The 14,010-nt window shown below is 35.3% G+C and overlaps 2 protein-coding genes across 3 annotated transcripts in view; both read right to left on the reverse strand.

Moving 5' to 3' along the window:
- LOC134845446 (GTP-binding nuclear protein Ran-like) overlaps positions 1 to 14,010 on the reverse strand; it is a 38,399-nt gene that overhangs the window by 2,050 nt on the left and 22,339 nt on the right. The gene's annotated exons all lie outside the window — the stretch shown is intronic.
- LOC134845443 (palmitoyltransferase ZDHHC9-like) lies at positions 7 to 12,069 on the reverse strand. 2 transcript variants are annotated; one of them, XM_063862327.1, is made up of 7 exons: positions 11,908 to 12,069; positions 11,552 to 11,712; positions 6,547 to 6,705; positions 5,821 to 5,958; positions 3,820 to 3,974; positions 1,194 to 1,303; positions 7 to 562 (listed from the first exon to the last, which is right to left on the reverse strand). In XM_063862327.1, exons 1-7 carry the CDS (start codon positions 12,060 to 12,062, stop codon positions 412 to 414), a joined length of 1,029 nt encoding a protein of 342 aa, XP_063718397.1. In that variant the 5' UTR covers positions 12,063 to 12,069; the 3' UTR covers positions 7 to 411. The 2 variants fall into 2 exon arrangements, with proteins under 2 accessions (XP_063718397.1, XP_063718396.1); XM_063862326.1 differs by having other exon boundaries at positions 6,547 to 6,708.

Consider the following 14,010-nt stretch of genomic DNA (forward strand, 5'->3'; position numbering starts at 1 on the left):
GAAGAAAAATGATAGTTTGGAAATTTTATCCTGGAAATATGTTACGCTCAAATTTTTCTTTAAAATGATGCGTGTTGGTAGGAAAACAGCTAATACGGAAAATGGTGAGAGCGAATTTGCGGCAATGTTCTTGGTGTACAGATGTCTATTTCTAGCCTCATTAACCGATGACTAATATTTATCTATAAGACGTCAACTTTTATCAACCAACGAATCAAGTGCTAATTAGATGCAATTACAGCGGATTCAATTTTCGTCCAAATCCAAATTAAACATTACAAAATTATAACTTATGGATAATTTTACAATATTTACACTATTAACAAAAAGTAAAACTTGATAAGATGCTTGCGCCAATGCGATATGACTATGCAGGCTTTAGTTGGTTCTAAACAGGAACAGAAACGAAACTCAAATGACTATTTGAATAGGATGAACTGAATTTGACGTGAAGCTTCTGCTACTTTCACTGTGGCTTTGGTGTCCCACTTTCTCATCTGAATTCGACAAATCGACCCAGAGTGATCTTTCTGCAATGCATCGTTTTTCAACACGAACACACCTGCAAATAAAATTATAATTAAGTCATTAAGGGACTTGGAAATGCTAAGACGGGTACTACAGGTTTTTATCGATATTTACCATGACAAAATTCACTTAGTCTCGTCTCCATGACAATTTCCTTAAATCTTGGAAAAACGCTCAAAATTTCAATCTAAAAAACAGCAATTGCTATAATTATTCTGACAAAATTCTGAATGCAGCTTTTTTCGTTATATGTAGATTGATTTTCAAAGAAACCCTATATTAGTGAGAACTTAGAATCCTTCGGAAAATTTTTTAAAGCTAGTCGGCCAAAAACTGATATCGCTAAATTTAATACAAAACAACACAATTGGTATCGCGAGTTTATCCAATTTCCGAGGGGCGTGGGGTCTTTTCCCTCAAGCCACCATGCGGTTGACAATTAACAGAGTGGGGTAGCTGGTTTTTTCTACAAGCTTTCATGAACAATATGACAAGAGAATAGACGGTTGTCCACCATCGGTCCACCTCTTCCGAAGACAAAATAGCTTGATAGTCACGCAATTTAAATGCTAGGCTTGCGTTCATCGTTGCATAAAAATTGACTCAAGAAAGACAAGGCAATGAAATTGTTGAGAACACTGAGAAATGGCTACATATTGTGTTACCTTGGGTACTGCGGCCCACATATACTCTGAACAGTATTCACAGCACAACCCCTCTTCGAAGTGAAGGGACTGTGGTTGGACTGGGTTCCACTGCCAGGAGTCCAGACTCCCTTCAACCAGCAATGCCCATTTAAAAAAAAACGAAAACTTTAATTGCAGATAAATTTAACAAAATTTTGATCAAAGATTCACAAGAGAATAAAGTATGTCCACTTATGCGACAATTCTGAGCTACTTTTTTTTTATATGATCATTATCACCATTTGAGTTTCTTTATAGAAACTAAATGTTTTAATACTATAACACAAGCTTTGCTTGTGTAAACAGATACCTTTCCTAGAACTTTTGACATGACATGACCTCAACTTGATGTAGGTGGCAATTCAAGGCAAGCGACACTTCGTCGCAAGTATGAAAATCGACAATTAATCGCAAACCCATTAAATCAAGGTTAATTGCTTCGTAATTCTGTTAAAATATTCCATATCGATTCCCACATCCGCTAAGGCATGGCCTTTTTGTTGCTGAGCCATGTTAAATCTATTTTGTTTAACTATCTTTCTTGTTATTATCGCAAATTGCATTGCGACGAAACTTTGCTTTTTGAAATGCTACCTACCTACAGTCTACTTATGTCGCATCACGATTTGACGCAACTTGACGTAAATTTAAGTTGGATGTAAGTTGCTTTCCATTTTTAGGTGTTGTATCCAAATCGAACTTTTCCATTACATTTGTATTTGTTTTTATATCTAATCAAGGATAACCAGATGCTTCGCAGTAGCACAGAATAATCCGATTACCGTGATTTAAGTTTGAAAAATTGGGGAAAAAACTAAATTTGTAGTTGAACATTCGGATCAAGTGAACAATCTACTCCTAAATCAAATTAGGGGGAGTATGTTCACTTAGTTAACAGTTATATTTTTCAGCCAATCAGATTTGTGCATAGTGCAAACAAGTCTTCAGGCTTGAGTTTGCCGCTAATTTTAATTGAGAGATTGCTCGCTTGGATTATTAAGGGCAGAAATTGTTCACATGATCCGAATATTTTTTAAAAGAACAATTGAATTAGGTTTAAAACCACAAAACAAAAGATAATTTTGGCTAAAAACAATTATTGGCCTGGAGACAGATGGAAAATTGTCAATGAAATCAAGGAAGTAAGAATATCACTCTTGTTTTTTGAAAAATGTCAAATTTCGACATTCACAGAAACAATATAAAAGCTACTAAACTCAACGAATTTCCATAATAATTTATGAAACTTCAAATCCGCTTTTAAATTTAAAAGTCATTCCTATTTTTTCGTGGTCTTAACACTTTTGCCGTTCCATAGAGGAGTTTGCCTTCCTTTTAACATAAAGGCCAAACTGCAACGCAAACAAAAGCGAGAAAGCGGAAAAATTTCGGGAGCTTTAAAATGCGCAAAACTAAATTTTTACATTTAAAAACTCGGCATGTTATAAGCTAAAGACAACCACGCTTATTTTTCATATAAATAATTAAAAATGTATTAAGCCGAAATGCGTATAAATAATGCATTTGACAAATCTCGCTAATCGAATTGAAAAATGTCTGAATGGGATTTTAATTATTATACTGCTCTATGAAACAAAGCTTTTTGTTTCAATTGATGAAACACAGCCAACAGACAGTTAAGAAAAAAATCAATGAACGCAATTTACAAAAAAGAAACGATTTCTTTTATGAAAAAAATTTCCGAATTTCAAAGAAAAAATAGATGCCCTTAAAACTACGTAAATTTTCAGAAAAGTTTATGATTGGATTTTTTATGATGCTGAAATAAACCCAATTTGAGAAACCTGGATCAAAAGGTAAAATGTTAATTTCGCAGGGAAATTTGAAAATTGAATTCCACTTTCGAAAAAAGAAGTTGATCACGTTTTTCACGACCTTTAAACTTTTGCTGTTCGATTGTTGATTTTGTCTTACTTTTAACAAAGAAATGAACTTGAAAAGAAATCATAAATTTGAGCCTGAAGACTTTTCCTGAAAAAAGAACGAAAAAAAAAATCGCCGCGACCTATATACGTTCATCGTCCCTAAATTAAAAACATCAACTGTGTTAACAATCAACATCAACTAAAAACTGTGTTAACATCAACTGAATCAAAAAGCACATGGCATGATACTGCTAATGCAGCCTACCGATTCAAAAGTGCCGCCAAAAGTAGCCTTTTTATTTGCGACTTCGGTTGGAAAACAAGTTGCAACGTACTATCACACTACGCTATGCTCGTGGAAAAAAAAAGAAATGAATTGAACTTAAAAATAAATCAAAAGACAAAACACAAAAAAAGTCAAATTTGAGTGACAAATTTTCAAGATTTTTTCCCCTGAAAACCCAAAAATAATCGCGACGAGACCTATATCAGTGTCTTCAATACATTGATTGACACTTTAAAATTGCAATGGAACTAAATTCCGAGTCATTAAAATTGAGATGTCAGTGTCACCGATGTTCGTGGAAGTTGGTCTAACAATCAGAAAATTATTCTCCAGTTCTTTCCTTCACACTTCGTGAAGTGACCGGAATAATAAATTAAAATTTATACAAAAACTGATTATAATTAGAATTGTAAATATAAATGGACATCGCTGCCTTTGACTCCTCAGAAGCCGTCAACCCATAGGCCACTAAGTAAACATGCATGGACAGAAAAACCAGGACTCCCATACTTGTCATTCCCAAGATTAGACAATTTATTGCCGTCAGAACTGCTTCCGTGTTTACGAGTTTATCTTTGGTGATGAGACCTGAAAATGGCAAAAACCAAGCTTGAAGAGCATGGTCAACAAAGAATACATTTAAAATAGTCCATCTACTAAACGACCCGAACTCTCGTTTATTCGGACGTAACTGACACATTTATAGCGGACGAATAAATATTTCAATTTGCTACGTCTTTTACCAGACCGACCTTTTACCAGACCAGCCTTTCACCTCACCATACTGCCATAACTCAGTTAAGATAAATTTACAATAGTGGAGGATTCGCAAAGAAAGCGGTTAGAACAAAGAAAACTTCGCCGAGAAACCGTGAAAAAATTGTCTTTAACCAGACTAAACGGCATCATTACATCTGTCATTCAAAATTGTTTATCGAGTCTGGTAAGAGGTCCATGTTATAACTTTTCTGGTAAAAAGTCGGTCGGGTAAAAGGTCGATCCCCATAACACTAGCTTTCTACACAGAGGCGAAGCTGCAGCTTCGCAAACACGATCGAGAAAGCGGCAAAAAATCAGGAGCTTTAAAAAACACGAAAACTCTGGATGTAATAAGTTGGAATGTAATACACTAAAGGCAACCACACTAACGTTGTATGTAATAAAGTAAAATGTATTGAGCCAAATTGTGAATAAATTATGCATTTCGAAAATCTCGCGAAGTAAATCAAGTTGGAAATTTTCTGAACAGGGATATAAATTATACTGTTGAATGAAACATATAGCTTTTTCAGTTCAATTGATAGAGTCTAGAACAACAAGACGAGACTTCAAGACGAAGGGACTTCGAGCCGAAATTAAAACATAACAAGCACCTCAAAACGCTAAATTTTTATCAATAAATTGTTTATTTTCAAAAGTTTGTGCAAGTTTAGTTCATAATATGCGTTCTTCATAACAACGCACACTTAAGATTGGCATCAGATAGTTAGATCAGCTGGACTTTGAAATGCATAAATTATACTCAGGAAAAACCCCTTCAACAATGCTTTAATTTTTAATATGCCAAAATATCAATTAGGCTCAAAAAGTTTGAAAAAGCCAATAATTTGAAAAGAAAGCTCATGAAATTAGAAAAATTCTTCAAAAAACTTCAAATTCATCATGATTCATGACTTTTGACAAAATGTTCGGCTTGAAGTCCCTAATTATACGATTCGGCTTGAAGTCCCGTCCGGCTTGATGTCCGGCATCCCAATTGATGAATTGAAAAACCATCAACTGTGTTAGCCTATTACTAATCAAAACTCAGAGCACTTGCAGGGTGGCCACTGTGTCTGAAACATCGCAGGCACTGACGGCACTGATACTAGCACTGATTAAATTAAATGCCAGAACTGAAATTTTTCGAAAAATTAGTTTTTTTTGGCTTTTTGGCCCAACTTTTTTTTATTGGCCCAACTCAGTGGCCCAAATTTTTTCACCCAACTACTTTGACATAACTAATTATTTCTTCTCAGAGCTGCTCATACTACCTGAAAAAAAACATGAAAATATGGTGTAAGCCTGCTTAGATTTTTGATTTTCACTGATATTCATTTGCTGGCACTGACAGATCACCCTTTGCACTGACTGCACTGATACCGTGATCACCCTGACCTGGCAATTTACGGCCATTACAGCCAACCGTTTGAAAAGTGCAACCAAAAGTAGCACTTCTATTTGCGGTTGAGGTTAGATCGTAAAAAGTTGCATCGTATTATCGCACTATGCTCCGCCGTGTGATGAGGAATAAATGTGCCAGTTACGTCAGATTAAATGAGAGTTCGGACAGTTTGTTAGATAGTCTAATTTAGGTTTATTCTTGGTTGGCCATACTGGGTTTAACTTGATAACTTCGTGTTTATTTGGAAGCCCAATCAAGAAATCCACTCACTATGAACGAGATGGTACAATGAGAAGACGAGGTCGTAGACTAATAGTATTGACATAGAGAGTAGATACATGTAGAAGAAGCGGTAATTTCTCCTTCCAATGCAATTGCCCATGTACGCGCAATGGTGATCAAACATCTCTAAACACACCAAACGTTAACAGTATGCCAGGAAACTTATAGGTAACCCATAGTGACGGAACGTGAAAATTCAAATTTATTTCATTATTTTGTAAGCCTATTTAAATTTAATTAGTTGACTTTTTACATTTTAAAAAAATCTCGAATAGCTCCGACCATTTATGCTCTCTTCTCATTTAAAAAAAAAGGAAATTCCTGTAACGAGATTTAGAGACCCTCAGATCAAAAACTGCTCTTTTAGTTCTTCCGAAGCAAGAACCAAAGAAACAACGGCTGTTTACCAAACGGTGTTGTTTGGTGCTGGTTTTTTGAAAACATGAGAAGGCGTGAACACTCCTCGCACATGACCAAAATGTTTGCTGCCATATATGGGTACAGCACACAGAAGGAGTTTATACAAGGTTCTCAACTGTTTTGATAACTCAAACGACAGAATCGAACTTGCGTTGAAATGCAACATTCTGAAGATAATCTGCAACCAGTGGCTCGCGCTGTTTTTCGACGGGTCCACACTTTTTCGAGAAATCTAGTCTATGTTTAGGTCAGCCCTTTTGCTTTTGCAGAGTGCAATTGAACCACACCACCCACCAATGCAGTTGTCACATATGCGGCAATGGGATGCCCTCGGGGGTCTCCACAGTCTGCACGTGGAGCACCACTTAATCTCAACATCCACGCCTCCAATCACCACCACAGTCGGCTCATATTCCTTTCCTTTCCTCTTGCTATTGACAGCTACCGTCTTTTCTACTATAACAGAAGGTTTCGTGAACTTCAAGTCCCTGAGATCAGGCAAAATCACAGTTTTCAGAATTCAACTTATCTAACTAATGACTTCAACATAGCTGTCAACGAACAAGTAAAGCAGAAAACATACTTTTAAAAATTTGTCGAAAAAATATATCACGTTAAGGCGCTCCAAATTTCAAGAACATTTTGTGATCAACTTTTTTTCACAAAACTGGCCCAATTCGAGAAAACTGGATCAATTGATTATTGTTTTGCCGGGAAATCTTTTAACTAAAATCCACTTCCGAACCTAAAAGTCATTCACTTTTAACGAATGATTTAAAACGAACTTGAAAAGATCGGAAAAAAACTGAAATAAAAATTAAAACCATCATCACGTCCTAAGTAAGTGTCCTCACTGCGTTCACTGACACTTTATATTGCCAAATAAAAATGGACGAACTTTTTCTTTTAAAAAATGGAAAAAATTACGCTGAGATGCAGATTCGATGTCGCAAAAACTAGCATAACCAAGACCCTTGAACGGTCAACTAATGAAAAACTTACAAAAATAACGAGAAATTTAATCCACCATTCGCAACGTAATGTACAAAGTATTTCGTTCACAAAGAGATTAACGAGACTGTTCGTATAAGGGCGAAGCCCTGAATGATCCGACTGCTCTTTAACACCTATAGAATCAATTTCAAAATAAAAAATGGATTGTTGATGAAAAATAAATGAAAGTTGAGTTTTCGTGGGATTTGTTTTGCAAATCGTTTAAAGTAATAGATTTTGCCGAGATTAATGTACCACAAAAATTTCGCACATTAATTGACCCAAATTAGCCGCATTGGCAATTTCAAACCGCCATAACATGACAAAAAAACTTGGGTAAATTACCTTTCGAAATTTGGGCTTAGAGCATCAATACCTTTGAAGCTGCTTTAAAAAAGCTCAAATTTAACAGAGGAATTCAAATTGCATTGAGCCGTATTATTGAGACGCATATCAATCAACAAAATAACTCATCCGGAATATGGGGAAATAAGAGAAACTGACTATGCTTAGACAGACTGTATGGCCTTTCATAGATCCTCTGCGAATCGCAGAAACCACAATTATTATTATATGCTACGCTTTAATAGAACACTGATAAATAACTAGCATTAACTATCCCAAATTGATCGAACTGACATTCCTCTAACCGCCATAACTTGGAAACAAATATTTAAATTCGAGCTCGGTTCATCCAGTGCTATTAAAAATTCAATAATGTTCCGACTTTCGATAAGAAAGAAACGTGATATTTGTGCTCGGAATATTTGAAACGGAATTTTTTCTTCAGACAAATTTCGACTTTTTAAGGGAATATTTGAAAAGGAATTTTTTCTTCAGACAAATTTCGACTTTTTAACTAGCCATTTTTGACGGAATTTTTTTTATCATTCAAAAATTATTGTTGTCCTGAGCTCAAATTTCAAACAATATTTTACCTGTGATCAACTTTCGTAAAGTAATGGGGGTTTAAAGATAGCCATTTTGGGACAATTAACGCGCGATATACTTCGCGCTAGTAACGCGTAAGCGGAGATTTAATCCGTCATAGAAAATGTTCGAAATTGGTTAAAAGAAGCTTATTTGTCATAATTGATTTGTTACCAGGAACGAATTCTATTCTTTTGGAATATATATGGCGTGTGGGGGGATGATTTTCATTAAAAAAATTTCAATTTTAGAGAAAAAAAATTCATTTTATTTTATTCCAATTGATTGTTTTATGTTATTACTGTTGCTCCATAAACCTTAATAGGCAGTCGGAACATTCATGGCTTCGCCCTGATACGAGCAGTCTTGTTTGTATTAAGGTCCTATGCAAATTGATCAGTAAAACTCTGCCGCGCAAAAGAAGATCAGCTGGTTTTATCCTCAAATGAAGCGAAGGAATGTTGTTCATACATTTCGGAAAGACAACTTCGATGTTTTCAAACAAGCGCTTAACTGGAACCAACCAACCACGCTAAGGCAAGACCGACCACAACTTACACGAAGAAGGACATTCAGAGGGAACTGCGTGATACAAATGCACTCGGTTGAGGCCCTATGCTCCTCAAGAAGGACAAGGTAATGATGAAAAAACAATATCCTTGAAATAATAGCATCGAGTGAAAGGTAGCGCTGGTATATAAACACATCCAACAAACAATTGAACACAATATGAACAAAAAAGGCGAATTGGGTTGGAAAAAGGAAAGTCGTAACATAAAACAAGAGTTTGCTTGTAATAACAAAAAAAGTTTGTGGCTTTGGTGAGATTCCGACCAGTCCGCAATAAAAACGCAATTCTTCTATTTTTTTTGCGTGCGGAAGAGGTGGGCACTAAAGCTTGCTAAAATTTTAGAACGGCTTCTTTAACAAAAAAAAAACAAAAGACTTTCACAGTCTAAAAGGACTAAAAGAGCACGCTTTACATTCGACACACTGAATTTGAAAAATTATTAATACCGATTCAATTACGAATGAATGAACTTTTATATGATCTGATATTTATTTTTTGTGACTCAATATGCGGGAAAAGTTGAATTTAAGATCCTTCCATCTTTTACAGGTTAGAAAAAAAGTACGACGCCTGTGCATCAAAACCCACAAAACCGCGACTCCTAGACTTTCTAAACAATTTACCGAGCGGCCACAAAACCGACAACAGTTGGGTAGACGCCAATTAAGCCAAAACTTTATACATACTGAAAAAAACAAGGTCCAGGTGGGACTCAAACCTCAAACTTTGGAATGCAAAGGCCGCCGCGTTATCTTTAGACCAAGAGGGACGGAGCCTGGATTTTTGTTCAGGTTCAATAAAAAGTAAGTTCAAAAAAATTATAGTTCCTGATTACAAGACGCTTGCTCTCACACGGGTAAACAATATGAAAACAAGACGAAGAAGAAAACAAAGAAAGCAAGTAGCAGAGAATGTTTCGACTATAGCCTTAAAAAATACAAAAAAGTTTTTTTTTTTTAATTAGTGTCATATTTTTCCGTGTTGTGACAAAAGGATCTGCACGAAAAACTAGAGATAAGGCATATTCGACATTCATAGTAATAAGCAAAGTGAAAAACAAATTTTGTAGAAAAATGACTAGAAACCAAAAAAAAATCAATTTGCAGTTTTTTGAATTTTTGATTCCAAAAAGGCGTTCATATGTTTTCTGTTTGATTCCAAAAAGGTCCAAGTAAAATTATCATTTTTTACATTTTAAACTAGGCTATTGTAAGCTTCTAAGCCATTAAAACAAGCTATTGTAAGCCTGCTCGCTCGCTATATTCGATCGAATTAAGACAAAAAAAATTTCAAACCTGGTTTTCTCGACTGGTAAAAAAATTTTGAATATTTTCATGTCGTTCGTACCAAGACTAAAATTGCTTTAACATAATATATCATTCAACTCTCTCCGATGACTATATGTGGTAGCTGGTTTAGCGTGGAAAACCAAAAAAAAAGAATATAAAGTTCCTCTCCATTTTTCAAAATGTCGGAACAATAAGTCAACAAAAAATCTTGCTAGAGCAGGGGATGGATCTCACTATCTGCGGTGACCACTTTCTCTATGAGTTGCGTCCTTCAAAATATAACTTTCATATGTTATAACCATGTTCAGTTAAATGCCGCTGTTCATTCTTCTCATAAATTCACAATACTATTTAATTTGAATATATTCGCCACCGGGTAAATCGAAGTCTTCGTTTTTACTTCTAATAATACTGAATGCACTGTAATAAAGCGGTACTAGAAATGAACACAAAAATTTGCGACTTCGGTCAGAAAAAAGTTGACCACAGAGGCGAAGCGGAGCCTCGCACCAGTTGCGAAGCAACACAAAGTCGAAAACAAATAAAATTTAAACTTTCGATTGCCTTCATAGAAGTTCTTTCCAGACAAACATGCTAAAAATTAAATTAGCAACGGAACAAAACTTACGAAGAGGAAACGAAGCCGACAATCTTTGAGCAGATAAGTTGAGCCAAAAATACTATGACTTTACAAAAAATCTTTAAAATTCAAAGTCCCACCTGAAATTACAATGAACAAAATTTGCACTTAAATTGAGACTGAAAGTTGCTAGCATCACAAAAAAATCAATAATGTGGCATCTTAGACGACAATCTTTCAGCAGACACCACACTGCATGGAAAAAAATATTTTATGAAAAAAGTCAAATGTTTTAAGTCCTCCCTAAATCTAGAATGAACAACACTTGCACTAGCAACAATAATGAAAGTTACTTACAGCACAAGAACAATCAGTGATGTGGCAACTAAACCCACATTCTTCGAGCAGACACCAGTTGATCCAAAGAAAATGATTTAAAAAAAAAAACTTTTTTTAAGAACTTTTCAGGTCCCCCTGAAAGTAGAATTTACACCACCTGCACTAGTAACTGCTATGAAACTTGCTTAGAACACAGGCAAAATCAATGATGAAGCAACTTAGCCTACAAAACTTGAGCAGACAAACGAAAGTCCGACAACTCAGTTTCTACCGAAAAAAACTTCAATTGCATACATACTGAAACAAAACAAGGTCCGGTTGAGACTCGAAATCGAGACCTTAGGGTGCAAAAGCGACGGCGTTACCGCTAAGCTAAGTGGGAAAACTTTGAAATTGTTAAGAGAAGGCAACAAGAGAAGCAAGAAAAGAAGAAGTGGATAAAGAAGAGAAGGAAAGTGCAAGAAAAGTTGTTTACAGGAAAAAAAGTCTAGTTCCGATTACAAGACACTTGCTCTCACAAGTGTAATTATCTTAACACATTAGAATTGCCGTTGCTATCGTATATACGACGATACAAAAACTCCATTTGGTGCTAACCTAGATCCCTCTCCAAATAGCACGCTTCGCTTTGTGTAGAGCGCGGGATAATACCCGGATCCTTCAAGAGAGTACAGAGGAAGTTGAGCAGTCCATACAAAAGAAGCACAATTGGTATCACGACTACGACAATCGAGAAGTGTTCGATTAGAAACGGCGCTCTAAAAAAACTTGTTGAATAAAATCAAAATTGATATCTAAGAGTGATTCGCGGAAATTGATTCTATATGAGTTTTTATGTCCATGCATGCTCATATACATAATCTTTGTAGAATTGTGTATACGTAAAATCAATATAACAAAAAGTTATCTTCAAAAAGGAATTTAAGTATTCGCAAGTATTCGTTGTTACCAACTCTGCAACTGCGAACATTCCCACTAGAATAGACACGAATATCAGTCCCCCAACCACAAAGGGCCATTCTCGCCCCGTGACCACTCTTCCTCCACAACACACAGTGTTCTTTCCAGGAAATTCACCAACCCTGCTGTCATGATCAACATCGCCCATTTGAACCCATCTAAAGAAAATCTTGGTTGTATCACATTATTTAGCATTTAAGCTTTATTGAACGTACGAATGGACTCAGTCTGTTTATACTATTAAAATTATTTGCCTAATTGTTTTGATAAACTTATTAAACAGATAGATATGTCTCGACAAACCGAACAAGTTTTATTGGAGCGATTGCAGAATTACGATTCAATTTGTCGAACTCTTTGAGTATGCTCTTTGCAAGTGATCAAAAAACTTGGTCAAACGAATAAATTGCGAAGCCTGTATTGGTTTAAGAATGGCCAATAAACAAGTTGTACACTTTGAATGATGTTGCTCTGATTACCGATCTTCAACAAGTAAAAGAACAGTCTTTCGATTATCGAAAAACTGCATCAAGAACTGTGCTCAAAAAGACGATTGACCAAGAATTGCAAGAGGTAAAAACTGAGCTAATGGTCATGAAAAAAGGAAGCTAGTCACAAGCATGCAGGGAATAAATCCACTTCAGCTGGCGCCGCTAAATTCAATCTGAACACCTAGGCTTTCATCAGAAAAGCACGTGAGAGCGTGACTTCAAAAACTGGAAGCATGCAGGGTCTTAAGCAAAACAAACGAAAAAAAAAGAAAATAAAAGAAAGAGATTAACACATCGAAGAAACCTTAAGTCAAGGGCGAGGTCGTAACAGATGCTCTCAAACGTGTTGAAAAACCTCCTCCTCGTCGCCATCTCTGTTAGATGGATAATGCCGACAAACAATGAGCAAGATATTGTCTACTGGTGCCAAAATAACGCTTTTTCTCTAACTCATATCAAAGAAATTACCAGGGAAAATGCGCATTACAAAAGTTCGACTGTGTATTTGCTAATGAATTTTCGTTCATCATCGATGGACTAAAAATGTTGCGGGAAAAAATCTAAATCCCAATTACAAAACACTTGTTTTTGCAAACGTAAAAACTCGTTAAATAGTTTTGGAGAAATAGTTTTTAAGATTGGAAAAGAGAAATAAACGCAACGAAACTGAAAAAAAACTGACTTGTTTTTTTTTCAAAAACCTTCAACTTTTGACTCTCGAAGAAAAAAAAATAGATGGCCTTAAAGCCCTTTGAGTTTGTAGAACAATTTATCACGGACACTTTTTTGTTAAATTAAACACAGTTTGAGAAAACTGGATCAATAGGCAAAACTTTTATTTCGCTGGGAAATTCGATAATTAATTTCCATTTTCGAAATTAGAAGTCGATCACGTTTTTCGTGACCTTTACACTTTTGCTGTTCGATAGTGGAGTTTGCCTTCCTATAACAATAGAAATGCACTGAACTTGACAAGAAATCAAAACGCGAAAAATCAAACTTTAAGATTTTTTCCTGAAAAAAAAATCAGCAAGACCTAAATAAGAGTACTCACTACGTTCATTACTCTTAATAAAAAAACCCGATCCCATACATTGTCATAATACTTTTTATCAAACAATTTTTTTCCAATAAAAACAGCCAATCGAAGATCGGAAAAGATTAATGAACGAAAATAAATATAAATAGATAGATAAAAAAATAGATGCCCTTTAAAATCTTTGAGTTTCTAGAACGATTTATGACTGGCGGTTTTTTTTATAACATTAACCCAAGTTGAGAAAACTGGATTAACATGTAAAGTTTCTATTCTGATGGAAATCTTGAAATGAAATTCGAAACTAGAAATCGTTCACATTTTTTCGCGTTCAATACTCTTAAAAACCACAACGTTTTATCTTGGCCGCTAAAAGAATTTTCTATAATTAAGTCTTTCATTCTAATCTCCGATAAACCACAAAATATTTCTAGGAAGGGATAAAAGCAGTGGAATAGACCGTTTATTGAAAAAAAACTGTTCTAAACAAAAATAAATTGTAAATTTCATTCAACTATCAATCAATTTCCCAAAAATTCAATCAATGTGTCACATTAAGCACATAGCAC

Source organism: Symsagittifera roscoffensis, chromosome 5, assembly GCF_963678635.1.
Source record: "Symsagittifera roscoffensis chromosome 5, txSymRosc1.1, whole genome shotgun sequence".
Taxonomy (NCBI): domain Eukaryota; kingdom Metazoa; phylum Xenacoelomorpha; order Acoela; family Convolutidae; genus Symsagittifera; species Symsagittifera roscoffensis.

Coding starts and splice junctions, on each gene's coding strand:
- LOC134845443 (XM_063862326.1), bottom strand. CDS start 12,062: ATGGGCGATGTTGATCATGACAGCAGGGTTGGTGAATTTCCTGGAAAG. Junction 11,713..11,907: donor GGAATGTTCGCAGTTGCAGA/GTTGGTAACAAC, acceptor AAGTTTTTTTAG/AGCGCCGTTTCTAATCGAAC. Junction 6,709..11,551: donor CTATTTGGAGAGGGATCTAG/GTTAGCACCAAA, acceptor CTTCTGTTATAG/TAGAAAAGACGGTAGCTGTC.